General features: G+C 40.7%; 1 protein-coding gene across 4 annotated transcripts in view; it reads right to left on the reverse strand.

The window, feature by feature from the left end:
- Positions 1–20,942, reverse strand: part of ANAPC4 (anaphase promoting complex subunit 4) — a 66,143-nt gene that overhangs the window by 13,926 nt on the left and 31,275 nt on the right. For all 4 annotated transcript variants that reach the window (XM_088455970.1, XM_088455971.1, XM_088455972.1 and 1 more), the window contains 12 exons: positions 19,324–19,368; positions 17,054–17,138; positions 16,360–16,464; positions 16,194–16,277; positions 14,974–15,060; positions 13,118–13,182; positions 10,895–10,937; positions 10,734–10,810; positions 9,452–9,552; positions 5,699–5,750; positions 5,127–5,182; positions 83–129 (listed from right to left, as the gene is read on the reverse strand). In XM_088455970.1, coding sequence (XP_088312096.1) covers positions 83–129; positions 5,127–5,182; positions 5,699–5,750; positions 9,452–9,552; positions 10,734–10,810; positions 10,895–10,937; positions 13,118–13,182; positions 14,974–15,060; positions 16,194–16,277; positions 16,360–16,464; positions 17,054–17,138; positions 19,324–19,368 — 847 coding nt within the window. The remainder of the gene's footprint in view (positions 1–82; positions 130–5,126; positions 5,183–5,698; positions 5,751–9,451; positions 9,553–10,733; positions 10,811–10,894; positions 10,938–13,117; positions 13,183–14,973; positions 15,061–16,193; positions 16,278–16,359; positions 16,465–17,053; positions 17,139–19,323; positions 19,369–20,942) is intronic.

Below are 20,942 nucleotides of genomic sequence, written 5' to 3' on the forward strand. Positions count from 1 at the left end.
ACAGTAATCTCACATATACTTACATAACACTGTAACATGAGCACAGTGTAAGTAATTTTTTATTATTTAAATCTTAAATTACCTTATTCAATTCAGGAAGAACATGATCTTCGGACATCCGTAACATCGCTAAAAAAAAATAATTCATTATTATTAATAAATGTAATGAGGGAGTGACCGACTTCCATCCAATTCTGCATCAAACACAATGTCTACAGTACAACTGTATCCAACCCTTTAAGGATAAACCTCAATATCACTTAATCAGTGGTCAATTCAGCTCAATCAGTAAATAATGGCTGTCAAAGTGAAATAATTGGGTATGATCGCTTTACAATTATCTGACGATGTGTGACTCGGACGATACTTTGCGTCCGTGCAAATCCAATGCGCACAACTGCGAATTTGACGCACATATGCGAACGCACCCACATACATGCACCCATACACACTCACTTATAAAAAGGTTCCCACACATTACAAATAACAACCACAGTAATTAAAGGTATTGTTAGCTGATAATTATGGTGTAAGATGTACTTAAATGAGATCTAAGGTTTGGAATACAGTGGACATGTCATGTTTGGTACCATACTAAATCCCTGTTAAGACATCTGTTTCTATTGGCAAAGAGATTGCATCAAGCGTCCGCTAGTTATGGATGATAGGGAGTTATTGATTAGAATATTACTATCTGTATGCAGTGTTGTAGTAAGTTTTAACCAGTTCTTCGGAGGGAAATATATACAATGAGACTGTTGGAGAACTGATCCATACCCCTGATGACACCGTATGAACTGACCAATGACCTGTATCGTACCAGACTGGCCTGAAGCAAGAACCAATGAAAACCTGCCAACTTGTCTTCTCTGTTATCTCTGTAACCTGTAAGGTATATAGGCTTGTGTACTGGCTCCAGTGTACGGACATCTTCTTTGTGACCACAGACTTCAGGACCGATGACTGTATACTGGGACCAGTGCGCATGCGTATGTATCGGTTGTACTTATAGTGTATCTTGCTTTTTACTCTAATTGTTAAACTTACATCGTGTTACCCCTTTTACATAAATAACTTTTGTGCTTTGGAGCCACACGATTAGACTGGAAAGCAATTCCTTCTTAAGCAACTTGCACCGCAAAATAGCGACTGAACGGTATTCATATGGCTGCCACAAGCAGACTTTAGAGTTTACATTAACACTGCAGGCTATTTTTTTTTTTTTTAAACAGAATACAAATTTCCAGTAATAACACATTTGTCATCCTGGAACAAATATTGTACATTTTGTTTAAAAACTGAAGAAAAGAAATGCTATATATATATACATACATATCCACATATATATATATATATATATATATATATATATATACATACATGCATACACACACCGGCAGAGCGTACATGACCACAAACAGCTGGGTGTCACTGCCATCCAGTTGAGTGAGGTTAAGTTAAACTAACGGTGAACTGGACCGCATGCCACTAGTGGGCAATAGTGATACCTTCAGGTGATTATATTAGCCAGGCGCATCTGTCTTTGGATGATCCGGATAGACCTGTAAGTCTGCGAAATTTTCTGGACTGTTCACCAGATCCTGGATATATGGAGAATGTGATTTTATACTGTTGAACACCTGGATCATGTACGAGAGTTGTTCAAAAAGTAATGCCTAAATGCTCATAACTCTGAAATAATATGCAACATTTATTTGAAAGTTTGTAGTTTAATATGTCTGCTAGCTATATATGTATTTTTGTTTAGGTAGTCCAAGAAAATACCATGGAATCCAAGATGAAACAAAGAGCCGTCATTGAATTTGTGGAAAAAGAAGGCTGCAGTGCTACAGAAATCCACAGAAGACTGAAAAAAGTGTATGGTGAGCGTACAATTGACTATAGCAATGTCAGAAGGTGGATGAAGTGTTTTCAATCGGGAGAATCGTCCGTGTGCGACAAACCTCGTGGTGGCAGACCATCAACTGCAGTGACAGCAGAGAACCAACACAAAGTCAATGCCATGATTCAGAAAGGCCATCATGTGACCATCAGAGATATTAGTGATGAACTTGAATGTAGTCATGGTACTGTAGAAACATTAATCAATGATTTGGGATATCGTAAAGTGTGTACTAAATGGGTTCCAAAGAAATTAACCAGGGATCATTAAGGCCCAGAGGGTGGAAGTGTGCAATGACCTTTTGACCAACTTTGAAGCCAACCCTGAAACGTTTTTGGAAAATGTCATTACAGGAGATGAGACCTGGGTATTCCTTTATGACCCAGAAACAAAGGCCCAATCAAAGCAATGGAAACACCCAAGTTCACCTAGGCCAAAAAAGTTTAAATCACAGCGATCCGTAAATAAAGTCATGGCCACATTCTTCTGGGATTGCCGAGGTGTTATTCTCATCGATTACTTGGAACCAAACCAATCAATCAACAGTGATCGATTCATTATTACACTTAAGAAGCTGAAAGAAGCCATCCACAAAAAAGGTCAACAATGCCACTGTCAAATGTCATCTTACACCACGACAATGCCAGACCTCGCACTTCGATGGCAACATCTGCGGCCATTGCCAAAAGGTGGTGGGCAATAATGCCACATCCACCATACAGTCCTGATTTGACCTCTTCTGACTTTCATCTGTTTGGCCCTCTCAAATACTGTCTCCGGGGTCAGGGCCGAAAGTAGGATATCTGTCACCCAGTGCAAGGCAGCAATTTTGCGCCCCCCCCCTCCCTTCCTGTACCTGAAGTTTGTCCTTGCTCGTCCATGCGGACGGCTGGCATAAACCCCCTGGCCAGTAAGGACCTCTAGCATTTGTCTCCTCTTTGGCGGCGGCCATTTTTGGATGGCCGTTTTCTGAGTCTGCAGCCCCAAGCCACCTTGAGTCCGTTTTTTTCACCCCCTGCAATCTGGCACCCGATGCACGTGCACCTCTAGCCCCCCCTAGTTGCGGCCCTGCCGGGGTCAACATAGAGGTTGTTAAAATCGCCATAAGTTCCTGAGTCAAATACCAACCACTGGAATTTTTCCAAAGTGGATTCATAGCTTGGGTTGAGAGGCGGAAAAAAATGTTTGAGGGCAGATGGTGAATTTTTTTAGTAGAGTCAATCTGTTACCAAGACTTCAAAGTATTTTACTGCAAATGTATCTATAATAAAATTTGAGTTGTGAGCATTTAGGCATTACTTTTTGAACAACCCTCATGGCTAATTGGTAGACACAGGATGATGGGTATAAGCTCAGACCCGAAAGGTTGCGCACCAAGGAAATAATTGATAAACTCCTCTAACCGCAAGCCATACCCCCCAGCCGGATTATTCCCAGTGAGTGAGATTGTACTGTAGAAAACTTGCTCTGTGTATACCACACAATGGTTACCATTGCTGCCTCGAGGTACTGGAGTCTTAAGTTAAATTCCAACCAATGCTATCTTTGTGGAATTTGTCTGTTCTCCCAGTCTTTGCATGGTCTGCCTCCCACAGCCTACACACCTACTGGTAGTTTAGCTGGCTTCTGACAGAATTAAGCCTAGTGTGTGTGTGTCTATGATTAAAAAAAAAAATCTCTGTAAAACGATAAGTACGAATTATGAAATATAAAATAACGTTTAAATAAATAAGTAATATTCACTGAAAAAACACTATACCGTCTGCAGTCAAGTTCATTGAAGAGTGTAAGCCAGAGTTTCCCAAACTCTGCCATTACAGTCCAGATTATAAGGATATCCATGCTTGAGCACAGTTGACTTAATTAGTACCTCAGTTCATTTGATTTAACCATATGGATTGAAGAATGGGCATTGTTAAAATCTGGACAGTATGGGGAGTTTGGGAAACTGGTGTAAGCTAAACGTAGATTGATGGAAATGCACAATGCAATGAGCAAATTGTGCAGATGTTATTCAAAAATGTGGGACTCATTTATGACAAGCGATTTTACTGCCTGCTTTGCACCATACTGCTCCAATTTCTTGTTGTTGCACCTGTTTTATGCACATGCATAGATTAGTACGGAAACCAAATTATTTTTATTAATTGAGGACAACCAATGAAGATGAAGGGTGGACTTTTGCTGGATATGGATGCATAGGGTGTTCCATACTGCATACAAATGTATCCCTTAGCACAGAATGGACCAAAAAACCTTGTGTGAATTGTTTTCTAACAGGTGATAATTAAGCCAACAGAATGGCTGCTCACCTATGACACTATTTACGTTTTCTGACAAAAAGAAATGTAATATTGGAAATTTTAATCAGCAGATGACTAGGACAGTATATCCTTTGGCGTATAATTTTAATTTACTGGGTTCCCTATTTTTGGACTTAAATGCACACATTTAAAGTCAGATTTATGCAAAAATAACACCACTCTACAAACCGTTTTTAATTTGTGTAAGTGGTTTATGAGAAAGATCTTAATCTCAGCACAATCATACATTTGCTGTTTATCTTATGCTGACGCTGGGCATGCATTATACAATTATCTGACCGATCCGCAAGAAATCAACGGATTGGCCAGATAATTGTACAGTGTACAAGGATCGATGTGTCGGACATGTGTAAGACATGCCAAATATGATCATTTGTGAGCTGTAAGTGGGCTGCATTGGGTAACGTATGCCCTGCCACTGACCGACCGCCCCACATTTCCCGTTCCTTCACAGGGGAAAAACAGGGAAATATCCCCTCTCTCAGAGTATGGCCACCTGCTGTGTGTCAGGCTGTCAGATAATGTCTGTCAGTGGTGTAAATATTATACTATGCAAATGTGAGGGACTGTCATTTGACGACTACTGCATTTCTGTTATAAACCAAAAATGATCAAAATGCTTTGAGACGTTCTCCTTAAATAGACCTTGTAAATGCATATTGCAGGAGCGCTCAATGCACCCTAATGTTGTACGTTTTATGAATAACCATAATTGTGTATAATACGAGAAAATATAACCAAAACAGGAGAGCATAAGTTAAACACTTTATTACTGTGGGAAAAGAATTTAGGATTATTCTACTGTTGCTACCTAACAATAACAATGTTAAAACATGGAGAACATCGTTATATACCCTCACCCACTTCTAGGAATGAGTATTAGTGAAAAGCTTTCTTACCCACATACAACCAGCGAAAGAATGCTTTGAAGTTTTTCATGCCGCTGTCTATAACTCTGAAAGACAATAATGAACTGGTCTATTTCTAAATCAATTCAAAGATGATGTATTTGTAACAGTGGATCATGAAAAACAGCAGCAACAGAAACATTGACATTAGTAATAAGCAGCAGTGCGCAATCCCATTGGTTTCTGACAGGAGTTGCTATGAGAAAATTAATCTAACCTCTTTTCTGACCAGCAAACAATGGTGAATGTTAGATAAGAGGAAGTTGTCACATCAAGGGATTTAGAATGCACGATATGCAGGCTTACTAATATTCTCAGCGATTTTGACCACAAAATTTAATATACCAATAATACTACATGCAAATACTATTACAGTTTTAAAATTACGAGGGCAAAATTGTTATGAGAATCTGCATTTTGCATAAGCTGAGACTTCGTAAGTCTAGGCCAAAGTGTCATTCTACCCAGTACAAGCTACAATTTCAGTTTCCCTCTACAGAATTCCTCTCGGGTCTGGTCTCCTCATTAGTAAAAGTGTAACATAAATAACATTTGGATCTTACTGTAGAAGCTCATTTGCTTTAAGAATGAAGGAGCCAACAGCAGTAATTGCATCTGCAAAAGAGAGAAAAGATATCTAAATAAAACTCATGCATTTAATATAGAATGTCTCAAATTATACATGCATACAGATGTATCCTCAGACTACTGCTGCAGTCATGCCAAACAGCCTCTCTTGGTGCACCAGGTCCTGTGTGACTGCTTGTACTGTGACGCACCAGGAGACTGTACTGATTCATTCGATACTTCTATATCTGTTCAATTAGAGACGGACAGGATAGAATATATTTTAGGTCATAAAACTAGCTGTGGCTACTTGTACCAAGGCAATAGACTGGAGTGCTACCAATTGGTTGCTGCATGTAAGTGCTAATGCCTACCCCAGCAGACAGCACACCTGAACTCACACGGTGGAGAATGCAAGCATTGCACTTTTAAATTGCAACCAAAACATTTGTATGAAAACTTTAAAGTGGCAGACACTTTTTTTTTTTCTGATGGGAAAAAGACTTGTGTTGTGAAATTCCTGATGGTGTCATTGTCAGATGATTAGAAGAGCCAGATTCTGCTTCCCACCTACACCACGTGATAACATGAAAGAACTTGTAAAGGTGCTGCTACAGCGGCTCAGCAGGAAGCTACCAGGGCACAGCAATTAAACATTGAGGGGGCCTGGAGGCAACAGCAATTGGATGCTGAGGAGATCTGGAGGCAACAGCAATTTGCCATTGATGAACTCTAGAGGTAACTACAAATGGATGCTGAGGAAAACCAGAAGCAGCAGCACCAAAACCGCAAAGATTTAATAGAGGTGGTGCAGCATCTGACAACACTGGCTGGAAATACTTCCACAGATCTCAGAAATAGCTCTCTCCATACTGGCTAGTTATTTTTTGCAAAGATAACCAAGAGTGATGATGTTTAAGTCTATTTAACAACTTTCGAAAGAACAGCTGAGAGGGAAAGTTGGCCTAAAGATCAGTGGGCAGGCCTATTGGCACCCTTTCTGTCAGGAGAACCACAAAAGGCATATTTTAATTTGAGCCTTACTGATGCCAAAGACTAAGATAATCTAAAAACTGAAATTCTAACTTGTCTGGGTGTCACAATGTCTGTTGCTGCACAATGAGTTAATCGCTGGGGATACGAAATGGATAACACCCCCCCTCTCCCCTCCCCACCATCAAATGTATGACCTAATCCATCTCACCAAGAAGAGGCTGCAGCCAGAGACTAACAAGGTCATTTTGGACCAGTATCTACGGTCCCTGTCTGCAGTTCTGCACAAGTGGGTGAGCCATGGGGGACCCTAACAGCAGACCAGATTATGGAAATGGAGGAGAGGTATGGGGCGGTTGAGGAACTGTTGAGTGTACCCAAACACCCCTAGTCCCACAACAGCGATCTCCAGTGACTTCTGCAAAGGCTGTTCCAGGCGAAAAGGGTGCTAGGCAGTGGAATGAACATATACATCCAGAGACTGTAGGCTTGGAACCAGGAGATTGGCCAGCTGTGCCAGAAAGGTTCCCGCCTCTTAAAAGACTTCGTAAAATTATGATCAAATGTTTTAGATGCAGTGGCTTAGGCCATGTTGCTGTTAATTGTCCACTTACACCTGAACCTATGCAATGTGATACTGATAATGGGTAACATGGGGCACACACCATCTATCAGCCCCATAGACAGTATACTGCTGCTTATCTTGATGATGTAGTCACCTATATTCCTAATTGGCAGTCTCACTTACCCAGGGTGCAAGCAGTGTTGGACTCCATCTGTGAGGCAGGATTGACAGATAACCCCAAAAAGTGTTACTTGGGGATGGAAGAGGTGAAGCCTCTTGGATACACTATAGGCAGAGGTTTGATAAAGCCCTAACTTAATAAAAGGATTTTTAGGTGCTGAAGGTAGCGTTGTGCACCCTATCAGTTTTGATGACATATGACAGAGACATTAGATGTAGATAGATGTAGGGGCATATTCAATATGGGAGCGAAAAGTCTGTGCTGGACTTTTCGCTCCACATTGGAGGTTTGAGTGGTGATAAAGTATCGGGCGCGTGTCCACTTATCCACGCATTCAATTTAAAAGGTGCAGAATCGGGACCCGGCGATAAACTGACTGGCGAATAGTTCTCTGAATTTTCGGGAATTGATCCTAGCACACCGCAAAATATGTCCTGACATGGGGAATCACTATAGGTAACCCCGATTTGGCCTTCTACATATTGTCGGGATTTTTAAATAGCCGTGGCAGGTGCATAATAGCGGCTATGAAGAAGTGGTGAAGAATAGCACTGTTTTTTTGGGGGGGATATAACTATTCCCATCAAATTTGGGGTACATCAAAATGGGTGCAAGCATATTAAGTCTCTAAAGTGCATTTTGAAAATTCCTCAAAAGTGCACCTGCCACTACCACCCGCATTCTTTTAAACACCTTCCGTATGCTTGGGAACCCCACCCCCCGGAATTAATTTTGTAATTTCACAACTTGTTCCCCACATTTTTTTTTAACCCCAGAATTAAAATAAATTTTTTTGGGGTGTCCCCATTTAAAAAAAAAAAAAAAAAAAAAAAAAACTTGTGACAGTTCATTTTTAGGGGCTATTCCCAGGGGTGCAGGCTATTTTTTTTTTTTTTTTAAGCCTGCACCCCTAAACCCCAATTCTGCACTTTTTTTTGCCATGTAAAACATGGTGAACACTTATCCCCGTTTTTTTACAAAGACTTTTCGCACCGGTGGAAAGTCTTTGTAATTGAATACGGGGATAATTGAAACATGCGAAAATTACATCGGCGACTTTTCGCAACCAAATTGAATACGGCCCTTAGGGGTAGGTGCATAGGACGGGAAGCCAACTGGCCAATACCAATGGACATCACTCACCCATGTCAACATAACCATTCTTTATTATTTAATTAGTTATCACTCACCACCATCTTCAAACAGTAGTTTTCATTGTATCATTATTCCCCTTCTCTATAACCATTACTTCCTATACTGACTGTATTTATCCTGATTCATTACTCCTTTTCCTGCCCCTATTTCTATACATCACAATGTCTCTACATCTATGAGCCTCCTCTCATAATCTGGTAGGAAGGAAAGGATAATGTGTAAGAGGATGTGTCATAGTTTTGTATTTAATGCTGAGAAACATTTGTTATGTCTGCAGCACATACAATAGAGATAGTGATAGATATCTATACCATCTCTCACATTATATCCATACACAGACACACAGGTAGCCAGTAAACGTCAGCCCTGGTAAGTGTTATAATCAGAGAAAATGGGAGTACTGTATTTAAGTACTATAGCATTAAATCTCAGACATTCCTGATAACTATGGCGCTTGTACACATTATAAGCTGAGTGCTGATGCACACCCTTCACCTTTCATTCACTACTGTATTATATGTTAGGGATGATTACAAAAAGGGCAACCAATAGAATTGCCCAAATAAAGCTCCAATATATTAGGCAGAACAATGGAAACTATATATAAACAAAGTAACGGAAAATAAAGTGATTTGAAGATTCTGCTATGTTCTAATTATTCAGTGTGGAGATTAATTTACAGACGTGACATGATACTGGTGACAGGTTCTCCAACACTTCCCTCCCTGTGATATGTCAGTGGGTAATGTGTGACATGTGACAATGCGCATGTAGAGAATATATATATATATATATATATATATATATATATATATATATATAAAAATTATTTTAAAGACAGGCCCGGCAACACACCTTCAATTGCTTCGGAATCAAGGCCAAGAGGCTCATATTTCTGCTTCCACAAGGCCATCCCTTTCAGCTCACTAAGGTGGTACAGCAAAGCTTCAGCTCCACTGCAAATCAGAGAACAGTGTTTACACAATTCACCAAGCTTTCTTACCTGCTCATTTTATTTAGAAAGTAAATACATTTTACTTGCTTTCATACATCTATGCACAGATAGCCCCATGGGTCAGCTACCTTGATGCACAGTACCGCCTTCCCTGCTGCAAGACGCCTACAAACAAAATGCCCCCTCCTAGCTTCCAGCCACCTTCAAACACAGTACCCCTTCCTAGCTGCCAGCCACCATCATACAGAGTCCCTCCTTCCAAGCTACCACCACCTTCATACAGAGTACCCCCTTCCAAGCTACCAGCCACTTTCATAGAGTGCCCCCTTCCAAGCTACCAGCCACCTTCATACAGAGTCCCCCCTTCCAAGCTACCAGCCACCTTAATAGAGTGCCCCCTTCCAAGCTACCAGCCACCTTAGAGTGCCCCCTTCCAAGCTACCAGCCACCTTAATAGAGTGCCCCCTTCCAAGCTACCAGCCACCTTAATAGAGTGCCCCCTTCCAAGCTACCAGCCACCTTAATAGAGTGCCCCCTTCCAAGCTACCAGCCACCTTAATGAACATAGGGCCTAATTCAGACCCGCTCGTGACCGATGAGCGCTCGCAAGCGGGTCAATGTTAGCCCAGTGCGCATGCGCACAACGGAGGCGGCAATAAAAAAAAAAAAAAAAAGAGAGGGAGGGCCCTGATTCAGAGCGAGCGCTCTGAAAGAGCATCCAGCTCTGAATCAGGCCCATAGCCCCCTCCCCAATAGTCAGATATTCAGATGCATGAAAGAACCCACCACACCACCAGCACCTGTTGTACAGGAGCTTCCTTCCTAAGTGCCAACCACCTTGATGCACAGAGTGCCTACTTCCAGCAACCCTGATGCACAGTGTGCTCCCTTCCCAGCCTCCTTGATACAAAGAGTAATTTCCCCAACAACCAGCCACCTTGATGCACAGAGTTCCCCCTACCCATCTTCCAGCCACCTTGATGCACAGGAACTTACTTCTAATCTGCCAGTAATAAAACATCCACGATGAGCAATAGGCTGCCCAACGTTACCCAGCGGTCTACCACTTTCGCAACACTGCATCATAAAATCCAGTGAGGTGCAAAGTGACAAAAACCAATGGTGCAAAAACTCTGTAGCCAACATCCCTTATACCACTCATTCAGGGTGACAGTAACATACCTCTGTAAATGACTGATCACTAGTTTTTGAATAGTGGAGTATGAAGATTCAACGGATTGTCCAAGTTTCTTTAAGCCCTAACAGCAAAGAAATCGTATAAACTTTTCACTGCATATCTATGATTAACAGATATTACTGAGAAAAGATCTCTGGATACTCACTTTTACAGTCAGTTGATTCATCAGTAACGACTGGAGCTCAGGACTAAACACCAGCAAAAGAAAAATTCAAGTAATAAAACTGATGTATAATATAAATGCGGACTGTGAAAACATATGCACTGTACTGAAACAACACTATTTCATAGAGATGGAAAACTGTACATTTGCTATACTGTACCGGTCATTGTGTGTATAATAATTTACACTGTTTGATCTCACTATTTCAAATACTCACTACCCTGTGCACGAGGTTTCCACTCTTAATTGCTCATTATACACCCAATATAAGTACTGGTCCATTAACCCATTCTAGACTACAGGTCATTTACATCTATGCGATTAGCATCTGTTTGACAACTTTGAGGCCCATAACGATGCCTGGAATAAATTTTTAATAAATTTAAATGTACCCACAACATTTTTTTTCTATTTCCAACAGATATAGATAATTTCTTGCACAAATCAGGACACATGTATAACTGCACTTTCTGGCTCCAGACACACAACGCTGCATTACAGGGATATTATCTCTCTAATCACACAGCGCCACCTAATTGCACCACCAGCCACTATCAGATTGCAGGCTCAAGAACAAGCTGTAACAACTACACACGTTTTAAAAGTGAAGACCCCTTTACTTATCATCTTAGTGACCAGAGATTGAGGATTAGTCAGGTGATTAATATGATAATCTAAATTTATTTTCTGTACCACATTTGAAATAGAGCTTACAAACCTCATATGGAATGTAAATAACACTGCGCAACAATGAAAATGTTTCTGATGTGAAAATAGTTACTTCTAATTGATTTCAGCATGCAAAGAATGAATATGACATTTACAACTCTGTTAGCTCTGAGTTCCGTGATATAGCCCATTTATGACGATGTAGGGGTATTCCTAGTGAAGTGGGCAGAATGGAGAGAATCTTACCAGCAATCTGCGTTCCACGCAGAGGGGGCGGGGCCTAATGAGCCAATTAAATGATACTCAGTTATTTGTCCCCTCCCCTATTCAAATATTTGCGATTCACGGGATTACCCACACAAGATAACTGTGGTGCACTGAGTGACAAGCATAGAGAGCGATTCCACCAACACATTTCAGCAATGGGACAAAGATATCAGGGTAGGTGATCACTACTGTGCTTGCTGACTACTGTTGGACAGTGACAAGAGATGCCCCAGAAGAGGAGTACAAGCAACAAGCAAAGAGAAAGCACCCCCATGAATAGGCCACTATATTAGTTAGATAGTACTTTCGTATGCTGTATGTTTGTTTCATATGCTGTATGTTTGTTTCGTTTTGTGTTCTTATTTGTGATTGATAGAAAATAAATAACAGTTGTTTTAATTCAATCAAGAAAATATCAGATTTTAAAATAGTAATATAGTCATAGTGAAAAGATAATGTACATACAGTATAGTACAAGCAGTGTAGCTCAAAAAATAGAGCTAGTAAAAACATTCTGAAATCATTTGTTTTTCTTGACCTCAAATTAGTAATGTATGACTATTTTTAGAAAGGAAACAAATTCAAAGTATTTATTTGTTGTACAGTGTTATTATTCAGAACTCTCAGCACCGCCTGACGGTCACTTACAAAGTGCGATAGGTGCAGGTAGCAGTGTTAATAACAGAGAAGGGGTGTTTTATGCTGGCTGCTACATTTCTCACATTGGGGTAGATGTATGAAGCCCAGAAACGGTATCAGCGCACGTTAAGTGTGCTGATACCGTTTCTCCCCGATGCGCTGATACCGTTTCTCCTCCTCGGTAAAGAGGCGAAGCAGGAAGCGTTATAGCGGCACTTAACGTGCCACTATAATACATCTACCCCATTGTCCACTCCAGCTATATTTGTATAGGAGCAACCTCCCGCCTATGACAAAGCCCCCACAATAATGATTTTGGGTGGTCAGCCAGAAAAGAATCCCTCCGAGGTCCACTAGTGTTGTGCCAGGTGTGATAACATTATCACAATTACATTATATCCAGCTGCTTAGCCAGACTTACCTACTGTATGTGACCAGATTTGTCCTATTCCGTCCTCTAACTTGGCCTCATACCTAGGCATGTATTGATTGGTTTAGATGACTGCAACACCACATGTATGATCATCTTAACAAGAAGTGTAATCTATCATGTTTATAAACCCAGTGAACACCATATTTTAGTGCTAAGTGTTGGCCATCACAAAACGTAATGCTTTAAACCTGTGTTACCTTGCTTTACCCCACAGGAGGAGCTGCATGAACTCATCGTGAACAGAGGTGGTCGTATTTTTCTCCTGAAAGCATAAAGAATAACATAATACACAAAAGTACTTGACATGTTTTATGGATCTCCCAGTATTTGTACCTGCAGTGGGCTATGTGTGAATGGGTATGCCTGGTCCGCCTATTCCTTCTGACAGCCACGTCCTTGACTAAACTCTTGTCTTGGCTTATGCTCCAATTCGGCCAGCTGGCCACATGACATTGTTTACATCATGTGATTTACACAGACTACCGAACAGAGCTATAACCGATACCGGCAGGTATCCTCTCTCTTTTCATTTACAATATGTTGTTTTTCTATTCTTATGCTGAATATTTCTGCCATAAATAGGATATGATTGCCTCTCAGTTGACCCATTATAAATTATACATGGTTTTTAGTTTAACATTGATTGCACCCAATTCCTGTCCTCTAAATACAAGAGGGTATATAAGACAGTTTTGATATGAAAACCATCACTTGCCTCTGAGGAAGCTGTGGGTACGTACCACAGCAAAATGCATCAAGCACCTACCTACACCACTTGACTTGACCACCTACTGGACTTATTGGACCCTCTGAATCCATCAGAATAGGATATCCCTATTTTTCCCCAGCACTTTATTGCAGAGCTAAACTACGCCAGTGGGAGACAGTCAGCATTTCATCAGATGAGACACTCTCCCTGCTATAGGACTGCACAGGATTTATACTCCATTTGACCGGTAACAATCATCTGCCAATGTGACATTTGGATGGTTCATATATATCCAACCTCATTTTCCCTAATTTTTCTCATACTCTTCTATTATTCATCGTTCTATCAGAAACACATTTTTCCTACTATCCATCCCATGCACATTTGAACAGTCAATGGTTTCCAACAGTACATTTATTTAATAGATTATCTGCATCGTAATTTATATGTATATAATTTTTATATTTGTATACTTACATTTTTTACTTTTTTTCTACCAAACCATATTCCACGTGTGACCAATTTAGAATGACTTCTGAGGCTGCCATCCTCCCTAATCAGCTGCTTCCACTCTTCTTCTGGCAGCACTAAATTGTGTTATCACGTTTTACGTTGTTGTTACCGACATGGTGTGTCCACTCTATTGGAGTACTAACACTCCAGCAAAAGGATATTAAAATATGAATCATTCAATACAGAGCATTTCGACCCTTACTTGCAATGGTAAACATTGCAAAAATGCTGCCACAAAAATGCTTCCACAAGACTATCTACTGAATGAGTCACAGAAAGGGACTGATCGGGTTCCGGAGAGGTTACTTAATAGTCCAAGGCCTAATCCTTATTAGCTCTCCTAGTTTGACCGGGCCAGGAAGAATACCATTGCTACAGAGTATGCAGCATGTCCAAACCCTTGCTTGCCCTTAGCAGACTAGGAACCCCTTGATTCGTGGCCAAGGGCAGAGATGGCAGCACAGGGGCTCACTTTATGAAACTTGATGGGAGAAGAGAGAAGAACATCCCTTCCAGTGGAAAGCTCGGGCTTTACCTCAAATGTGTACAAAAAAAGTAAATAATTAAGAAGATTCCTGTGCCCACCTATGTAGAGGACTAGGGAAGGAGCGGAGCAGTGTTAAATGGAGCAGATAATTCTCGTTTTTTCCATTACCCTGTCTCATAGGGATAAAACATACGGTAACTCACTACCTAAGTTCTCTATTGCAGAAGGAGAAGGAGATTTTTACTTTTAAGTTACCCCAAGTAAGCACTTATAGTTACTAACAGTGGGAAATGGCTTTCATTTCATAAAAATAAAATATACTGGTATAGATTCATCATACATACCTGCACAAATTTTGTTAGTCGAGAATCCATCTGCACCAGAATTTCTTCCCAAGCTTCACACATACACGTCAATGATAACTTTAAATACTTAATAAAAAGCAAAAACACAAGAACATGAAAAACAGAGAACTCCTTCTTTATACACAGTCTTTTATAATACCACCCTGCCCTGCCACCAGGCTTTCTCTTTATATTAAAATGTATTACTTCTGTTATATCTCTTCCACTATAACCAACCTCAAGTGAGCTGCTGGGCTGTATTTTAAGGTGACATTATAAAGAGGGAACATGATAAAAATAAGTGTGTGCTTGGTATACCCAATGCAAGAACCAATCAGCGAAGTTACATGCCTTGGTGCTCTGCAGTTGCTGTGTACTCTAAAGGGGCCTATCCACTAGGCGACCCGAAACACTGAACGTCTAGCGTTCAGACCTTCAGGTCGCCGAGCGCACTGAACGGTGTTCACTGAACATCATTCAGTGAAGGAGCCCGATCTCCTATCACTGAACAAGCCGAACCTGACGAGCGTCATCAGGTTGACGGGCAAGTTCAGTAGATAGTCGGGGACGGCAAGGACCCAGCGTGCACGCGCATCGCTGGTCCTTGCCGGCTATCCATTACCCGACTTTGTGAACAATGCGACCAAAACCTCCTGGTTTTGGTCGGATTGTTCACAAAGTCGGGTAATGGATAGGCCCCTTTACTTTATTTTTTTTTTAATGCTTCCATGCTTTTGCCTCTTAAAATCATCATTATGGCCTCACTAAAATATCCAATTTTGTCTGGTGCACATGAAGGCGATATTCACAAGGTTTGCACCACTGCTGTTCTTCAAAATGCCCATATTAATTGTATTTTACGTATTCTACAAGATGCATTTATTTAGCATAGAACTTTCTGGTATGATAGAGTGGTCAGAGGGGGCTCCTGTTCCCACATGCATACACAGACACACAAACCACTACAGCAGTTGCATTCTAGAACGTACACTGTATCACAGACCGCTAACCATCTGGTAGAGAAAGACCCATTACATTCAAAGCACAATATTACCTACAATCTGTTCTCTTCTACAGAGGGTTTCAGAAGAGTATGAACATTCTTCGCATCCATATTTGTGTGTTTGTTACAAATATTTTACTACAGAGTCCAACTAAGTTGCAGCTATTTCCTCCTTGCAGACATAGGAAAACAAGAAAGATATTTAAAAGGTACCTACCTGAAGAAGAGTTGAAATGTGGGTAAATTTTCTAGCCATTCGGGTAACCTCAGGTAAGTAGTCAGATAGTAAGCTAGTATCCAGCTATGAGAAGAAAATAAAAAAATGAAGTAACACTGTTGTAAAGTACACTACAAAATACGCTATGCAACGTACGCCCACTCACCTGGAAATAAGTGATCTCTGGTGTAGTGTTAGTGGTGAGCTCAGTAACCACAGAAAGCGATTTTAGGTCACTGGACAAGCACAAGCCAAGACATGATCCATATACCTAGTAACAGAAGCCAAATACTGAGTGCATTAATAATTCAAGAGCCAAGGGACACATATTCTTGTACCCAGTGGTAGCATCTATTTCCTGGGTTGATCAAACATTTACAGGGATTTAGTTCCACAGAGACCAGGGAGGTCACCCTTCCCTACAGTCCCCTTAATATATATTTAGTCTACAAAATGTCTGCCTCTGCTGTACGTAGTAAGGGGACAAACTTAAAATGAGCCAGGTATGAGATGACTATATAGAAAATATCCCAGAAGTTAATATTTTTTTGGAGGGAGGCTACATTGTTTCTGGGATGTATCCAGCTTCATACATTAAAAGCAGATATCAATATGAACTTATAAATTACATTAAAATGAGTTAACCATTTTTAGTATGCAAGAGATATAAATGTAATATACACTAAGGATAAAGTGATCCTATATAAAGGATCATATGAATAGCACAGCGCCAGTTCCTTACATAAGAAGCTGCCAGCCATTGTGCTGCCTCTTTAGGACTATTGTTATAAAAAAGCAGGGGGCAAAAAAAATGGAGTTCAGATATTGTGTATAATCATACACTGAGCAAAGCATAGTACCTCTGTGATTGTTGCAATTTTATACATCCCATAGGCATAGATCTCAATTTGCCCCGAGTCTCCACCAAGAACCAAAGCATTAAGCCTTCAGAAACAAAATGTGCACATATGAAATTTTATCGGAAATATACATGTCAATTTGTTGAATAATCTAATAGTTAATTGTTTTACATTTAATATATATATATGAGCAGCTGTATAATGTACATCCAGATTATGACAATGGGTGTTACAGGGGCTTTCTAAAATCTAGTGATTCTCCAGTTTCTGAAGCGCTCAAGCCTATTTATTATAGTGTTTGATAGCAGTGCTTTCAAATATCACTGTTCATAATGAGCACTTAAAATGATCTGTGGTAGAGTCTACTCGAATATCAATTGGAGAGTGTTTTTATTGAGCACTTCGAAAAATGTGTCCAAAATGATGCACCAGCTTTTTAGAAAATGATTGTGTGACATCCTCTACATTTTGAAACCTATCAATGTAAATTTGCAATGTTGCACCATCCTAGATCTTATGAGGGGGCGTCAAAAAGGTGTTTTCATAGTACATGAACTCTGTGCTGACAGACTGAAGAGATTTTGGTATGTAAGAGCAGTGTATAGTGGATGTTACCTTCAAAAATGTTGTGTGTTCAATTGTTAACTAGCAAATACTTCAGTTGGCCATGCAAAAACAAAGCGTTGCGCCACTTAGCGACCTACACCCAACATAATTCTGACTAAGCAGAAACCAATTACACCCAGATTAAGGCAATATACAAGACACTAAAAATGCACAGCCCCCACACAAACAAATTAGCAAAGAATATTGTCCATCACTCAAAAATGGCATTGTGTCACTTAGCAACAGTAAAATATAAAACACCATAACCCTGACAGAAGTATTCAGCAATAGATTATACAGCAAATAAAACAATAAAAAAAATATATATATATAAAATTTCCTATACTGGCCATAAGAATATGATACCTCGATCTGACTTAGGGGGAAGTGTTATCAAAGCCTGGAGAGATATAAAGTGGAGAGAGCTAAAGGGGTCTATGTACTAAGCCTTGGCAAGAGATAAAGTGGACAGAGATAAAGTACAAAAGAAACACATCCTGTGAATTGAGTTAGTACCAACCAGTCATCTCCTGTCATTTTTCAAACACATCCTGTGAAGTGACAGTTAGGAACCGATTGGTTGGTACTAAGGGCCTGATTCAGAGCCGGACGCTCTGACCAGAGCGCTCGCTCTAAATCAGGGCCCTCCTCCATTAAAATGGAGCGTCCTCCCGGACGCTAGTATAGCTGTGGGTCACCACCCACAGGATATCCGAGCGTCCAAGAAGATGGTCGCGATGGTCTTGACCATCGCGACCATCAGACTTGCGAGGGAAACCCTGCGGTCGGGTTTCCCAGCCACAAGCCCTGGAGTGATTTTGGCTCTATCAGAGCCAAAATCACTCCCACTGACATCACTAGTGATGTCAGTGGGGCCGGCTTCAGATGGTAGGCGTTCCCATCGTTCAACATCGACAGCACGCCCCCTTTGGTGCGAGACCCGGAGCGATGGGAAGCCCGTCGCACGCCGGGTCTCGCGCATGTGCACGACGGAGCTCCCTCAGTCGTGCGCATGCGCAGTGGGGAACATCGACCCACTTGCGAGCGTACTGCCGCTCGCGAGTGGGTCTGAATGACCCCCTATATCTCTCTTCACTTTTTCTCTCTTGCCAATATTTGAAAAATCTCCCCCTTTATCATTACGAAATTAAAAAGAATAGTTATAAGGTTATGAAACTCCACATAATTTTTATTGCTTTCATGGGTTAATCAGAGGTAAAATGGAGCCAATTAGAACTCCCGCCCCATGTGTAAACGTATGCAAGATACTCTCTTTGGTCAATTTGAGTGTCACAGTATGCTGCACAGTCATCTGATGTAGAGGTTTGTAAGTGGAACAAGAATTAAAGGTCTGCGCAATTGGGGAATATCTGTAGGTCGCATACGCTACATATGTTTGGATTCGGACCACCCAAGAAGTACGCTAAGGCATACTTCTTTGCAGATTGAAAAGAATGTGATTGTGGCAGGGGATCTGAAGCCTCTTTTGGGTCTACAGACCCTATACATTGCCTTAATAGGGGTGCTTTTATTTTTTGTTACTAGATTCTATTCAGCTGGAGGTATGCAGCAATTACATCACATAAGGTGACTTGAAAACAATATTTAAATGTTATACATGATTTGTGTAGTGAATACATTTGATTATAATGTCACTCACTTACCTTACATCTCCCAAAAGCTTCAAGATTTCATCAGATTTCTCCTCACTAGAATAGAAAATTTCATTGTTATTAAGTAAGGCACCTTCTTTGGTAAATTCCATGTCATTTTGGAATGTAATAACCAAGAGGGCTAGTATGCCATTGATATCTCTTAAAGTTCATCTTACAATGTGCATTTTGTTGCAGGCAAAAGACGAACATCATTCTGACTGCTAATATTTAATATCAGACAATGGGAAACTGGGTCTGATGAATGATAAGTCCCCTCCCAGTGGAGTCACATTTAGCTAAGAATCTTAGGTTGCAATTGACTATTAACATCGCCTACTCATAAAGGTGCCCCAGTTCACCCGGGCAAATATAGATATTCAAAAGGGGCAAATCTGTGTTCCCTCGCTGCTCTACCTAGGTACAAAGGATCAAAAATCTATGCTAGCAACAGTTGATCGACTTGAACCGAAAAGTGTTTCAAGAATAAAAAATAATAATGAAAGGAGATCAGAGTCTAGGATGAGGTCAAGGAACATAATTGTATTCAGATTAAAGCAGGACTTGGGAAGGTCCATTGTATAAGTCTTGCCTCTCCAGGTCCTGCAAGGTCAAGTACTCAATCTGGCTTCAAGCTAGTAATTAATGAGTGTAGGTCAAAGATTGGTTACTAAGGTGGTCAAGTAGGAGCTGATCAAATTCACTTAGTGGTCCATGTGCAGAAAACTAGGTTTTAGTCACTATCCACTCCTGCAAGGACTCATACCAGAAAATGAGTAAAGAGAATAAAATCAGAACGTTGCCATTGGGAGAAATTGTCATTTATTCTTTATAACTGCCTTAACCGATATCTCAGGGAAATGCTGGTAGCAGTTACATGGGATATATAGCGGTTACAGATTTGCATATGACAAGTCAGAAGTTGCTACACACTTGCTTCATTTTCTCTGCACATAATAAATGTGATGATACAAGAACACTTATTTCTGGGTGAGACTACATGCAGTGTGGATAACTTATGGCCTGTACAAACAGATCAGATATCATTGTCTGATCGTCCTGCATGTGCTGGATGTTCGATATCGAACATCCAGCAACATGCACCAACCCCCTAATGACTTAACGATCGCGGGTCCCTAGAAAAAACAGGCTAACCTGGTTGATATCAACCAGGTTGGCCTGCATGCACGGGTGATGGTCGATATAGACCATCCGTGCACGTGCATCGACCATCGTTTGGTCGTTGGAGGGGTTGTAAAATATAATGATATAAACGATCAAACGAAAATGATATCGTTAGCTCTTATATCGTTCTTTTAAGTTGGACCGTGTGTATGCACCATTAGTAGCATCTTTCCTTTTATCAAAACAGAAGGACTTTTTTTCGTCACTGCAAGGCGGCTAGGGACCTTAGATCGTCTGCTTTTGCAGAGAGTCACAAACAACGCCCAAAAAAACCCACATGACAAATTTTTACTTTTTTAGCTCAGTTTCTGTTGCACAAATCCACTTTTAATACCTGTCCCTTTGAAGAGAACACCTAAAAAAGGAAATCCTTGTCAAGGGCAGCAATTGACACCTGAAGACTAAGGCCCTCATTCAGAGCCACTCGCTAGCGGCAGTACGCTCGT

The sequence above is a fragment of the Taudactylus pleione genome, unplaced genomic scaffold (assembly GCF_031769625.1).
Source record: "Taudactylus pleione unplaced genomic scaffold, aTauple2 ptg000683l, whole genome shotgun sequence".
Taxonomy (NCBI): Eukaryota; Metazoa; Chordata; class Amphibia; order Anura; family Myobatrachidae; genus Taudactylus; species Taudactylus pleione.